The following is a 13,742-nucleotide window of genomic DNA, read 5'->3' as shown; positions in this document are numbered from 1 at the left end:
CTCAGACTTTGAAATCTTATGATCCAAAATAATAAATGTGTTGTGGGTTCTTATATATGAGAGGGATGGAAGAGTGAGGATTACCACTGGGGGAATGGAGGAGGCTACTGGTAATGTGGTCTCACACACAGCCAAGGCAGCAGCAGATGAGGGGTTGGCCCAGGCCTTCACATACGAGGCAGATGAGAGAAGAGCTTCTGAGTGAAGAACATAAGGAGGGTTGGCAGCAACCTCAAATGTGAGGCCAGAGACGCTTGCGTCTGATGTCAAAGTGCTGGGCAGCACGGAGACTTTGGCAGCAGAGATTCCATACGACGATGGTGGTGGCAAGTTACTGGCAGCTACCGGGGTGCAGGGCAGCGGTGGCACAACTGGGGCGGCGATAACTGGTCCTGCCAAGATAGCAGCCAGCTTGGAGGGCACATTAACTGGCAGAGAGTCACAGGACTCCCCGTGAGCAGACATGGTGCGGACAGTGAGCTCCTGAGCTGCCTGGAGGGACTGGATCTGAGAGGGACCCAGCAGGGCATTGCCTGCTGTGGGGGAAGAGACCTCCAGCACCTTGGAAAGCAAATAAAATCCCCATGTCACAAACACTAAAAATGAAGAATATATGTGGACTCCTGCTTCATTTATGGAATAATTATACAACAAAATACTCCTTAAAGAAGTCCTTGCCTTTTTCTTGTCAATATAAATAGTGTATCCAGTGACACGGACTCCGTTTGAGGTCCCGGCAGCATCTATGGTGACTGGCAGCCAGCTGATGAGAGCGATCCCTGGAGAGGGGCCATGCTCCAGCTGTACATCCAGAGGAGCATCAGGGGGGCCTGTGGCGAGTAAAAGCATTACACCACAGACAGCGGCAAGCAAAATATAGAGAAACAAGTTTCTACACAAACACAGGACTGGGTCATTTGCTCACAGTGAAAATATTGTGCTTGTGGAGAAAAACACCAGGCTCTACAAAGAAAGTTTCTAACTACGACTCTAAAGGAGCATTATGAAAAGTGAGAAACCATATACCTGAGTTCCCAGACTGCGGGCATGGAACTTAAGCAAATGTGAATGATTGAGTTACTATTTAGAGAAATATAACTCAAACAAAGTATTGTAGACTGGGAGAAGATTTCAAATATAATTCCAGGGGTGCTTTTCCGTCACACAGTACAGTACGGTTTGGTATGATATGGCTTGGCTTGGCTTGGCTTGGCTTGGCTTGCTTCGTTTTGACTATACTTTGTAGGTAGTAATCCATAACTGATACTACACAATGACATAAAGCACTGCAGCGTGTTGATTGGTCAGAAAGAATCAGCACCAGTGGCACCAAAAAGCTATTCAAACCTTTCTGAACTAAAAGCCTGACAGAAACTGCAATAACTATCCTATCTTTCCTCCACACCTGTAAGTTACTTTGGATAAAAGCGTCGGTTAAATCAGTTTCATGTAACGATCACACACACAGTGAAGTAGTGTGTCTCGTTTCTGTCGCACACACAGAAGGGATACCGTCTGTGATGGAAAACGAAGAACGGAAAAGCCAGACCGAGTCGAGCCGTACTTTACTGTAACACATTATGTAAAGGAAGGAAAACACCAAACCTGTTCAGGATTTAAAGCATCAGAAGTCAGTTCAAATACAATGTTGACTTATTTACACGGGAATCGTTTTTATTCATCTACACACATTTCCACTTATTAAAATATAAAACAGGTCGGCTTAAAGATAAGAATCCAAAGAAGCTCATAAAAGGCGTCTTCTCATGGATAACACGGCTGAGTACAAAGTGTAATTGACCTTTGGTTTGGTTAACTGTGTCTAATGCTTAGAAAATGGCTGCTTCACAGTTCAGAGACATTACGTGGCGGGTTGGACCGAACCAGCAGTGTTTGGCTCAGGAAGAGTTTCCACAGTGCTGCTGTCGCTGACACCACGGCCACAAATGTCTGAGAGTAATACCCACACAAAGCCTTTGTAAGCTTCTGGATTGATTTGATCTCTTTGATTCATGATCACACAGTTTTTATTTTATTATTTCATTTATCTTTAGAGTTATATCAAAAGCTTGGATGCGCCCCAGACGTATGTGTGTCCTGGATGACCTTACTGCTGTACATTGGCTCAAAAAGCCGTCAAAACACTTAATCTGGATCGAACATCTGAGCCAAACTGAGGCTTCCGTGTTCTGATCTTACTCGACTTAAATGTCTGACAGGATTTAATGTTGAATGGAGAAACCAACGAGAGAATGAAGTTAGAAAAGTAGTCCTGACCTGCCATCAGTGTGGTGAAGGTGATGCTAGCGCTCCTGTGTTCACGCCGCTCCACGGGAAGCTCCCATGGCGTGCAGTGCGGCCGTGCCTCCACTTTGACTGTGTACTGCAGGCTGGGCGAGAGATTATTGAGGCACAGCGAGTAGCAGCCAGCCTTCACCAGCTCACACTCCTCATCGTTCAAGGACACAATGTGTACATAGTTACTGTTGCTGGGCAGCCAGGTCAGGTTGGCAGAGGTGGCGGTAACCCGCTCCACACGCAGCTGTGTGGGCGCCACACAAACATCCCGACCGACCAGCATGCTGCAGCGGAGCTGATCTGAGTGGCCCTTCTCCGTCAGGCTTTGCACTGACACACGGTAGGCTTTGAGGTTTATGTCTAGCCGCTCCAGCACCGCTTTGGTCTGGGCACCGAAGGGAACATTAAGCCGCAGCTCCTGGTCCACATACACATTATAGCTCCACACATTGCCCCACCCAGCCGGCACCAACGGAGGGTCCCAGCCAATGATGATGCTCTTGGCAAGCTGCTTGATGAGGGTGAGTTTACGTGGGTAAGGCACAATGTCCACTCCCACCTCCTCCAAATCCAAGTCCAGGCCGTTGGTGAGGGGGGCTGGGACAGACAAGGCCGATGCAGAATCTGAGAGGGCTGAGGCAGGGCCAGAGGCAGCAGAGGCCTCTGTCCTTTCTGAGGCGCTGGCGCCCAAGTGGAGGTGATGCTGGTGGCTGGCACTGTGCAGGCTGCTGTCTAGCAGGGAGTTGTGGGACATGTCCACTGTCTCTGGATGATGAGTGCTCATTACATCGTCGTCGGATACACGTTCCACAAAGTTAGAGGGGACCAGCCCTCTCCGTCCGTCCATCAGCTCGCCTGAAAGGAGCCAAAACAAAATACTCGGCATCATGAACAGACAGGAACCCAGAGCTGTCAACGTACAAAATGAAGAATATGCCACTTACCTTCATAGAAGCCATCATCATCCATGTCTCCATATACATAGATGTATTCTCCAGCCGTGAGTGGCAGCTCCACCTCAGGATTGTCATTGGGGCCGTCATAAGGATTATAGCTGTTTGAATGAAATTTACCATCAAATTATCGTTCCCTCCCACATGAACAATCTGTGGAAAACATGTATCAAATCTGGTGTTAGAGTAACACTTGCCTGTATCTCGCAATGAAAACCTGAAGTTTAGCTGCTCCCCTGTTGGCTGTGTAAGGTGCCGGGGCCACGTCGACGTCCAGCTCGTCCACCTCACTGGCAGTGTCCACCTGAGGAGAGCAGGACAGTGAACCCACTGGACCTCCAACTCAGTGTTTCAGAAAGATGCTTCATAACATTCTTGTTAATATGAATGAGTCTCTAAACACTGATTCCTGATGAGGAGTTTTAATTTAAACGGCTGCTTGCAGCACAATAAGAGAGGTGGTGTATTTATAGTTCCCTGGGAAAACCTTTTTAAAGATAATCACCTACAACTACTACTGTACAACCCTCATAATCCACGGTGCAGAGTGGATTATCTCACTAAATATGAGCTTTGGTGACCTGAGGGGAGGACGAGCCACAGGATAAAAAAGACCACCGACCTTTCAGTCTGCGCTGACTCAGCGGAAACACGGCAGGATATTAATGTGATATACAACTAGTGTTAATACAATTATTTGATCCATAAGAATTAGACACTGTTCATTTCTTTGGAAGTGAGTAAACTTACAAATTCAGCAGGGCATCAGATAATTATTTCCCCCATTGTAGCGGCTCAAAAAGAGGAAAAAAGCGTACCTCATGCGTGGGGCTCGATTTGTGCGGACTGAGGTGCGTGTCAGACTTGGGGGTGAGGTGTGCGGTCTCCGACTTGATGGAGGAGGAGCATGACTTGCTGACACTGATGGTGGGCAGCTCTCGATGCTTGGTGACAGGCGAGCGCTCCACCCTGGACAGTCCAGCGGCGTGGGGAGTGGCCCCCAAGCGCAGAGCAGTGGCCACATCTAGCAGGACAGAGAAGAAGAGGATAATCTGCGCCCTTGGCGAACAACTAGGCTCTTTCACCTGTTAACCTGGTTCCGGGTGACGTGCTAGGCGTGCGACATCAGCATCTGACATGCAGGTGGCTCAAGGTTGAACGTGGCCGATTAAAACAGTGAAGGACGAAAAAAAAAAAATCCTGAGTCCATCTGTCTCAGGTCAGAGGTCACAGTACCTAGTGTCAACGTGTGACACACCAGCTCTGTTAAGGGGCTTAACTGGTTCCACGCTCAACAGGTATTTTACACTTCATCTCATGAGTGGGATGAAGTGTGATGATGAGATTTACAGGCGAGCTCCGTTATGGTGCTGGACTGTTACAATGACGGTGCAGGCGAGATGACAGGTCAGAACATGCCGTGCTTTTGTGCCCAACACATATCACGAGTAACAGACACTGAGTGTGCCGAGCGGATCGTTACCCTCAGGGCAGGAGACAGTGTCACCTCCCTCCAGACTCCAGAAGGCTATTTCACCCATATCCAATGTTCCTGTGCAGTCTAAAACACATGGGGGGGTGTATGAGAAAGAAGTTGGGCATATCTGTGACATGGATTGAGCTGAGAGATGTGCATTGTTTTTACATTTAAAGTGGTTGCGGCTGCGAATAATTTAAAATGTCCAACAAACATGACTTTATATGTACACACACAGATAAAAAGGAGATTATGGTGAGTTTACACTGATATGCAAAGAGGATAAACTGGTATCGATAAAATATTTAACATCCTCATATGTCTTCTTACCATTTTAAACACAACTTAATAGTAAATAACTTTGGATTCTGAAGTCTGCAGTCAAGCCACGCCCTGTGTCGCAGGTCAACACTTCCCTTATGTCACTTTTACGCCTAAAGTAGGGTGTTAAAAGGGGTTTTAAAAATGCATTTACAGGAATCGTTTACCCTCAGTGCTCTGAGTGCAAAAAGCCTGGAAACAACCTCCAAGAGGACAAGCCTGTAACTTACAACAAATGGTATTACGCTCCATTAACGCGAGTGTCTGACATCCACGAATTTCTGTGACAATTAGACGAGGTAATCATTCCGGGCTGGACCGTGGACATCAGTCCCTCACAGCAGGGCTCCAGTCAAATACTGAGCTCTTTTCCTTGACCTTGATGGAAAATGTCTCAGGGTTAAGGAAAGATGGCGGGAGAAATTCTTAAGAACTTATGGAAGAGACAACAGTCCGACCCCACTTATACGACCTCCGACCCCACTTATACGACCTCCGACCCCACTTATACGAAGCTGTGACGGAGCACTCAAACTACAAATCGCCATCAATTACTTTGCAAAAAGTCTTATCAGAAGGTCATGTCGGAAATACAAGGGGTAATTCCTCTCGTCCTTATATGTTTTTGCACATGAAAAACAGATAGTACGACTGGATGAAACTAATAGAGAGATGCTATGAAAGTTGCAGACGCAAGGAATTGTGGGACTTAATTATCCCCTTTCTTTCCTAACGAATGGTGTTGAGTATCCTATTCTAAAGGGGAGACCTTAAAGGAAGCATTGGAGCTCCTTTTCTTAGCGTTTGGAGAATTCGAACAGCTCTCATCGTGGCTGCTACTTAGATACTTCCAGGTCATTTCACTTCGTCAGGAAGATTCCTAAAACAGACTAATCGAGCGGGCCTCAGGACAGAGTTAGCCGCTAGCTGCTTCGCAGTCAGCTGAAACAGATCAATCTCTTCTTTGTGTCTACCAGTTGTTGCTGTCAGTGTCAGAGCCTCCATGGGACACTTTACAGGCCGTTAACATGCATTTCTGTAAATCTGAGCTGTGCCCCCTCTTGTAGCCGAGCGCAGCAGTGAAACTTAGCGCGTACACCTGGATGTGATGTTCCCACCAACGCTGGTACCTGCTGGTAAATACCAGTGACTGCTGCAGAGTCATTTGATGCAGGGCTGAATGCAAATCAAACATTTTCACATGTTAACAGGCGTTAACCGCTAACTGTTAGAGGTTTTTTTTACCAGGATAAAAGGGGGTTAGAAATCTTAGAATTTCATATCTTTGTTTAACAGCTGAAACTTTCACTTGAAAAGAAAAAACGAGGCTCTTATCACCGAGATCCTCAATAACTACAACACGTGTCAGAATGAATAGAAATCCTCATCTAATTGCAGCTATGTTGCTGTTGAACTGGGTAAAATCTCTCAGCAGCTTACCTCGGTCTGTCGTCAGGCCCACACCGTTGGTCAGTACAGAGAGGCTGGGATTGTTGAGGAGGCTGGAGCTGGCCAGGTCCACTTTCGAGGCCTGCAGTCGAAACTTTTCCAACTCTTGGGACAGCAAGCCGAACTGTTCACTCTGGCTGCGACATTTCTCCTCCAGTTCATGTACTTTTGACTACAAGTGAGTGATATCAAAGATGGAAAGGAGACTTTCAAAAAAGCCACCAAAGAGTGATTCTGACAGGAAAAGTCCACCTTTCAACACCAGATCTAATCAGTTTATGGTAATGAGGAATTCTGTATGGTGACCGTGTTATGTGCAGTTATGATTCCTGTTCATTTGGAATCTCTTGTTTTGTAAATACAAAAACAAGTGAGCTACTTTTTGCTGCAGAGAAATTGTACCTGAACAAAGGGGGTATATGTCTTAAGGTGGATTTTTCCTTAAATCAATAATGTGAGGGCTCTAACTCTGTAAAAATAAGCAAAAGCAGCTGCCTTCACATCTGTCAGTGCCATGCAGAAACCTTTAATGCTTTAAAACTCTTTCTCCCATCAATTTAAACAGCTTTGACATCAAATTTCACAAAGCCTCCCACAAACCTAGGAGAGTTTTGGTAAATAGATGAATGGAAACTTAGGGTAAGGTTTCTGCAAGACTCTATATATACACTGTCAGCGAAACGTTTGACGTGAGCTCCAAACACAAAAGACAAACAAATAGGTTTCAGTGGGGGAAAAAGGAGAGGTCAGTTAAAAGGGGATGGGACATACTTCAGCTATAAAGGGGAAAAATAAGTAAGATATTTGTGAGGTGACACTTTGTAGCTTCTCAGCTGTCACACAGCGTGTTGCTCCTGTTTCACACTCTCAAACAGCATTGTTATTTGCCCAAACTCTGCAGAGGTTTGTCGCAGCTCTGTTCAGTTTCTATATGTGGCTGATTTAACTTCCGGCTGCGGTGAGAGTTTCCTGGCAGGCTGGTCTGACAAAAGTCTCTGCATGAAACTGTCTGAACAACATTTCCTGTCAGCGCTCACCTACGTAAAGCCGAGCACAGTCACTCGTTATCTAAAACACTGAGAAAATTCACTTGACCTAGTGATGTGTTGAGTACATAAAACCAGATTAAAAAATATGATATGCAGCACGATAACCTCGTCACAGATGTGCCTCATGTGAATGACCTGATTTACACACACTTTGGGAATCTAACACTGGGGGTTGTTACTCCTACATGCAATAAAACAAGACATTAAAGCAGTTGTGTGTTCAGTGTGGAGGAATTAAAGAGGCTAAGGGTCTGGTGTTTCTGTCCACAGGAACTAGGTAATGTTTGGTGACTGGAAGGTGGATTATTTGTCCTAGAGAGTTATGAAGTACCTGCATGCAGTCCAGTGTACTCTGGTTAGCAAAAAGATAACACAAAAGACAAATGAAAACATGCTTGTGAAATAAAGACTTTGGGAGAGACCAAATACTTTAATAAAGTAGAAAAGCAGCAGTCTGAGTCCAGGTCAGAAGCCAGAATCACTAGAATGTCTCTTGGCCCTCAGCAGCCAACGCCTGTCTTTTCAATGAACGAACACATTCATCCTAATCGTTCAAAAATCGGACTTTAAAAGAAATACAAAGGCCGTGTTGCAACAAAGCTCAGGCTCTCAGGAGGGACAGAGACTTTCTCCTGTGATGCTTCGGGTTTAAAAAGGGAGACAGAAAGCGACAGAAACGAAGCCAAGAGGAAGGAAACGAGCCGTTTTTAAAAACAGGAGCAGCTATACTATACCAGCTCCCTCTGCAACACAAGCTGAGTCAACTCCTAAAATAAAATACACACTTGTTTAAGGAACAGACTCGTGACAAAAATTTACAATGGGAGATTTACACTGAGGACAGATATATATATATATAGTCATCCAGTGTGAATGAGGATATTTTTCTGGGTTTTGCTGTGGGCACTAAGGTGTTTTTGAACTTTTTTTTAGCCTTATGGTCTTTTTTCAGAATCCGTAGCCAATGAGACAGATGGGGATTTCAACTCTCATCGGCCCCGTGGATTCACTTTGAATTCAAAGTGCTTTAGGCTCGCACCAAGAGCAAGAATGAAAGTCACAAAGCAGCAGAGAAGCCATCTGTTCAAACGGTTTTTCAGACCAAGTAGTGCTTGGCTTCTCTGCCAGGTGTTCAGGTAAAAACAGACAGCCTACTGGTACAAAGAGGAACAACAAACTTCCGCTGCAGTAGAATATCTTCTGCCTGGTAAGAACAGCGAGAGAACTGAACATTTACACTCTCTTTGCTTGGTGTTAGCAGATAGAAAGGTTTTCCATAATGAAGCACATCAGAGAGATATTAAGGAAGTTTCATTTCTCTAGTGTGTGACTTTAGACCTAATACTAAACTCTGGCAGCTTTCCTTTTTATTTTTTCAAGACAATTCACATTTTCATGGACGTGTCAGGGATTTGCACTGGTAATAAAAAGCACTGCATTCGATTCACAGTGGTGTCATCAAAACTCACCTCCAGCATCTGAACCACTCCTTCATGCTCCCTCTTGGCGAATAACTGAGCCTAATGATTAAAAAGACATTAAAAAAAGCCATTGTGATTTCCATTGTTTGCTCATAAAAATGTAACTCGGAGCACACTGCGCTCTGCTGACACTTTACTGGTGCCCAAAGGTTGCCTCCTGCTGGACAAAGCACACCAATTGCCTTCACTGCTTGAAAATGAACGTCTCAACTATTTGCCTGGAAGAAAAATACCCGTAAAAACACTGAGAAGTGCTCCGGTTTCTGTATTTCTTACCCGCTGTAACCGCTTGATTTCATCCTGTTTGAACTTAAGGATAGCCAGTGCCTGCTCATGTTCCAATTCCAGCTGCTGCCTTCGCTCGGCGACCTCTCGCATATGCTGTCCAGAGAGGAAGAAAATGTGCCAGGAAAAGTAGTGAAGCTTGGTGAGGATTTGAAAAAAAAAACAACACGTGAAATATTAGACTCCAGTAGTACCTTTAGGACCTGCTCTAGGTTCTCCAGTTTGGCACGGAGTCTCTGGTTCTCCTCGAGAACTGAATTGTGTTGAGCGGTCACTTCAGAGAGATCTTCCCTCAGCTCCTCATTCTCAGCCCGAGTCTGAGAGACAACAGCAAGTCAACTGACTGGATCGTTCTGGCTCCTTCTACGAGCAACAACGGTGGCTAAAAGTATGACAAGGGTCCAGGCACTGACCTGGTCGAGCAGCTGTGCCTTCCTCCTGAGGAGATCTGCCTCCTCCTTTAGTTGCTCATTTTTCCCTCGCTCATCCTTAAGCTGGCTCTCCTGTTCATAAACACATATGTCAATCTCCAGATCCAACCTCAGACTCCAGAATTTCAGGGAGGCCCTGATCACTTACCAAATCCAGACATCTCTTCTGTCGCTTCTTTACTTCATGCTCAAGATTTTCACATTCTTTTCTCTTCTTACTCAGCTCACATTCCTGGAACGACAGTTCAATTAAATGTCTTTAAACAGAGCAAACTCTCAGCTTTCTCTCAACTCTGCTGTTGACGGCAAGGTCATTTTAGGCAATACGTCATATATTGGCAACATTTGCTTTTTATTCACACACTGCAAAACAGAATACTTAGTTTCCATATTGACCTCTGACACAACAGTGCTGAGGCATTACAAAGCTTAGCATCCACTAATTATTCTAAATGCAGCTTACATGCAGGAGCAGCACAAGAGAAATCAGCTTATTTCAGCATGACCACGGGACCTTAATAAAGTATTACCACAGTGACCGTGTGGAGGAAAGCTACAGGGCAGACTGGCTAATTGCAGACCACCAGCAGCTGAACTGAACTGGAAGAGATGGTGTACTCTCACCAGTGGTGACAAATCAAAACAATAAAGATAATTAAACTGCATCTGTGGGTTGTTTTAGTCGATTGTGTATCTGTCCCAGTTCTGAAGGACAGAATAATGAGCATCTAATGAGGATGTCCTGTTATTTAGTCACATCATGACAGTGAAATTAAGCTACCGAACTGTCAATTGAAACATTTTACAAAGGCACATTTTTCCCCTACATGCTCAGTCACTGTGACTCCAAATCTTTCTTCCTTCTCTGAATGACCTGCTGCACATGGATTAAATCCATCATTTGACCAAAATACTGCGTCGACAGTGCAAACAGGAACTTGCCAGATGCTTCCATAGCTTGTCCACTTGCTCACCATCATAAGAAAGATGGCACATATAATTAGATAAATTCTCACACCTGATGTGTGGAAATCAAACCACGAGGCCAGCAGAGCTAAACTGTGGGCATAAATACAAGAACATTTCAGCAGCATTAAAAGCCCAACACATTCAGAGTGGCACATGTTTGGAACCACCAGCACACTTCCTGGGAACTAACCAGGAACTTGATGGTCACTACGAATTCCTTTATGGGGAATCTTACATGGGTGTCAAACTCCATCAATCAGGCCCTTCAGGTAAAGTAGCCAAAGCAACATGGTCTGAAGAAGCGAAGCTTCAAGTACACGGCATCAGTTTCCAACAGCATTCTAACAGCGAGCCTCACTTCTTTAACAACCTCCTTACAGTCAAACACGGTGATGGCAGCATCACTATGTGGACATGTTTTTCTCTGTTTCCTTATGTCCTTACAAAAAGCAGCACTTAAAGAAGCCACAACATGCAATCTACAACTGTACAAGATAAGAAGATAAAACTATATATTAAATTCAATAAGGAAAACCAAGCATTACCCCAAGCAGCCAATCAGAGTGATCTCTCTGTCTGACAGACGGGGCCAACGATGCGAGACACATTTACATTTAACTAAGGGCGTCGGTGCTACCTCGTTTAAAAAAAAAAAAATGTTTTAAGGGTATTTAAAGAATGTAAACGATCACTTTACAATTCATCATCTGGAGCTGATCAGTGTCAACACCAAAATCCATGATTATCCATCTCACTGCTGTTGAGATGTTCCAGTCTGGACCAAAGTGTTGGACTAACCGTTGTCATAAATAAAACATCCGCAGACTCTCTGAGCTTAGTTTCTGGAGGAGGTTAAACGTCAGTTTGACAGCCCTCTTTCCATCTGTTATGCGTTATGAAAGGTCAGATTAAGAAGGTCTTCAACACATCAGGGCATCGCCACGTTCTTTTGTCAACCTCAGAATTGAGCTATAAAAGCTGGCGATCGCTTCTTTGGGTTCTGTGTGTGCATTGAGTGTAGATTAGAGATGATGCTGATGGGCATAAATCTTTCATGACATAATAATGTGAACACGGCTTGCAGCTCGACTCACTCATACCACTACTGTTGCTTTAACTCGTAATCACAGCTATCTATTTTCATTCTTGTGTGAAGAAAAGTGTCCCAACAAAGAAAGTTAGCAAATAGCTTAAAGTAAATATGGCTTCTTACCCATTTTTCTGAAAACCTTAACCTTTTGGTTTCCTTCTCTGAAGAAACTAAAAACATTAAAAATGACCGACACTCCCCTGATGTTGATCAGTATTTTTCTTTTTAGAAAATATAACATATATAATGTTGCTGTGTCTGGAAAATGTGGAAAGGGAGAAATAAGCTGCAGGTTGTAATGGGTTACAGGCACGAAAGCTCGTGGTAGAGTCAGGGATGGTGATGTGCTGCTCGTCTGTATCCCAGAGAGAAGCTCAGCCCCGCATTACATAACAAATGGGACTGTCGTTTTTCTGTCAGAGGCAGTCAGCTCAGTTACTGTACTGATATTCAACCTTCAGCTTCACGTTAAAAGCAAAGAGGCTGCAAAGCCAGCTCCCTGCAGTTAATGCAGCTGAGTGTGAGTGAGTCTGGTGGAATGGACTCATTTGAAAGCCACAGCAGCTCTGTTTAGTAAACCTGAGCATTGTGAGCCCTCTAATGTCAAGCAGCAGCTCTGATTCATTCACACCTTTTGTTAATGCTGAGGAAGTGATGCGATGTGTAACTGCTGTTTTTCAGCCAAAATAATGAAAAAGTACTGACTGCGATGAGACTTGGTGGAGCATGGGTGAATGTTTTAGTGTGGATCTACATCTAGATCTTTTTCTATAGCAGCTCAACTGGTCTTGAGTTTCCATTTAAACTACTTGTATGAGATGTTTTGTTATGATCAAATATCATACTTTAATTTTGAAAAGTTTCCATGAGAGAAAGCCCGCATCCTGGTTGCATGAAAGATCCTTCTGCAGCTGTGTTTATCACGAGATGCTCTTACCAGAAACTGTAGGCGCTGCTCCTCTGCGTGCTCCTCCTGATGGGAGGTGGTCGGGCTAAGGCCCGGTGGGGGCGTCACTCGCAGCCACGACTCCTCCTCCTCTGCAGGAGTCTTCTCACACCTGGACGGAGCTTCATCTAATGCCACACACGGGGTTTCTCCTACAACCTGACAGGGGTTAGAACAACCAGTTGAAGAATCCTCAGGTGATACAGAAAAAAACCCCCAAAAACATCAAGTTCTGAGCTGGAAAACAGAGCAAATGAAGAATTGTTCTAGTGCACAGAGACTCTTAACACTGCCCCCCGATCTGAAAGGAGGGGATTAGAAGTGGACCTCCTTCGAAGAGGCCCAACTGCAATCAAAGAATAATCCAGGGGGAATCCCTCGAGCCTCAAACATGACTGGAACACATTGGCAGGAAGACTGTCCTCCCTAATTGGACTGGATATTTCACAGTAGGTGTCTTGTCTTAAACAATTACTGCCTAAGATTCATCTTTATAAACTACATGATCTTGTTACCTGAGATGCAGATGGGGGGCAAGCTGATATTGGTTAAGGGTTAAGAATCGGGAATCAGTATCTAATTTAAGAGCAAACCAACTAATACTAGGAGTAAAACTGTGCTAGTGCAGCCAAGGCCATGACCCAATAACAGGATCAAAGGCGCCCTGCCACGTGCAGCAACTGGGATCTATCCTTTACGCTCTCCTTTGTTTCGTACCGAAATGTCTCTCTGAGCTTCAGGCGCAGTTTATCCTTGGCGATTTCTCTGGGGATCATCAGAACACAGCATGGAGAAATTAATCTTACCATCTACTGCAGGGATCCTTGTTCATGTGACATGAGGGTCGTTCCCTCACACAGCAGCTTTATCTAATAAGGAATATCAACACATGCAGCTGAAAATAAACGGAACCACAGAATCATCTGCCACGAAGAGGCTGAACATCCCACCTCAGTCTCTGTCCAACTATGTATAACCAGACTTCAGATTTGA

At 44.7% G+C, this 13,742-nt stretch overlaps 1 protein-coding gene across 2 annotated transcripts in view; it reads right to left on the bottom strand.

Moving 5' to 3' along the window:
• Nucleotides 1–13,742, bottom strand: part of LOC140280121 (peripheral-type benzodiazepine receptor-associated protein 1) — a 58,306-nt gene that overhangs the window by 15,469 nt on the left and 29,095 nt on the right. For both annotated transcript variants that reach the window (XM_072375393.1, XM_072375394.1), the window contains 15 exons: nt 12,741–12,908; nt 9,893–9,976; nt 9,727–9,816; nt 9,508–9,630; nt 9,305–9,409; nt 9,017–9,067; nt 8,282–8,314; nt 6,490–6,670; nt 4,735–4,812; nt 4,070–4,275; nt 3,449–3,555; nt 3,243–3,352; nt 2,278–3,153; nt 679–830; nt 85–561 (listed from right to left, as the gene is read on the bottom strand). In XM_072375393.1, coding sequence (XP_072231494.1) covers nt 85–561; nt 679–830; nt 2,278–3,153; nt 3,243–3,352; nt 3,449–3,555; nt 4,070–4,275; nt 4,735–4,812; nt 6,490–6,670; nt 8,282–8,314; nt 9,017–9,067; nt 9,305–9,409; nt 9,508–9,630; nt 9,727–9,816; nt 9,893–9,976; nt 12,741–12,908 — 2,841 coding nt within the window. The remainder of the gene's footprint in view (nt 1–84; nt 562–678; nt 831–2,277; nt 3,154–3,242; nt 3,353–3,448; nt 3,556–4,069; nt 4,276–4,734; nt 4,813–6,489; nt 6,671–8,281; nt 8,315–9,016; nt 9,068–9,304; nt 9,410–9,507; nt 9,631–9,726; nt 9,817–9,892; nt 9,977–12,740; nt 12,909–13,742) is intronic.

Source organism: Leuresthes tenuis, unplaced genomic scaffold, assembly GCF_036924035.1.
Source record: "Leuresthes tenuis unplaced genomic scaffold, fLeuTen1.0.hap1 SCAF_21, whole genome shotgun sequence".
Taxonomy (NCBI): Eukaryota; Metazoa; Chordata; class Actinopteri; order Atheriniformes; family Atherinopsidae; genus Leuresthes; species Leuresthes tenuis.
This window is presented reverse-complemented; position numbering and strand designations above follow the sequence as displayed.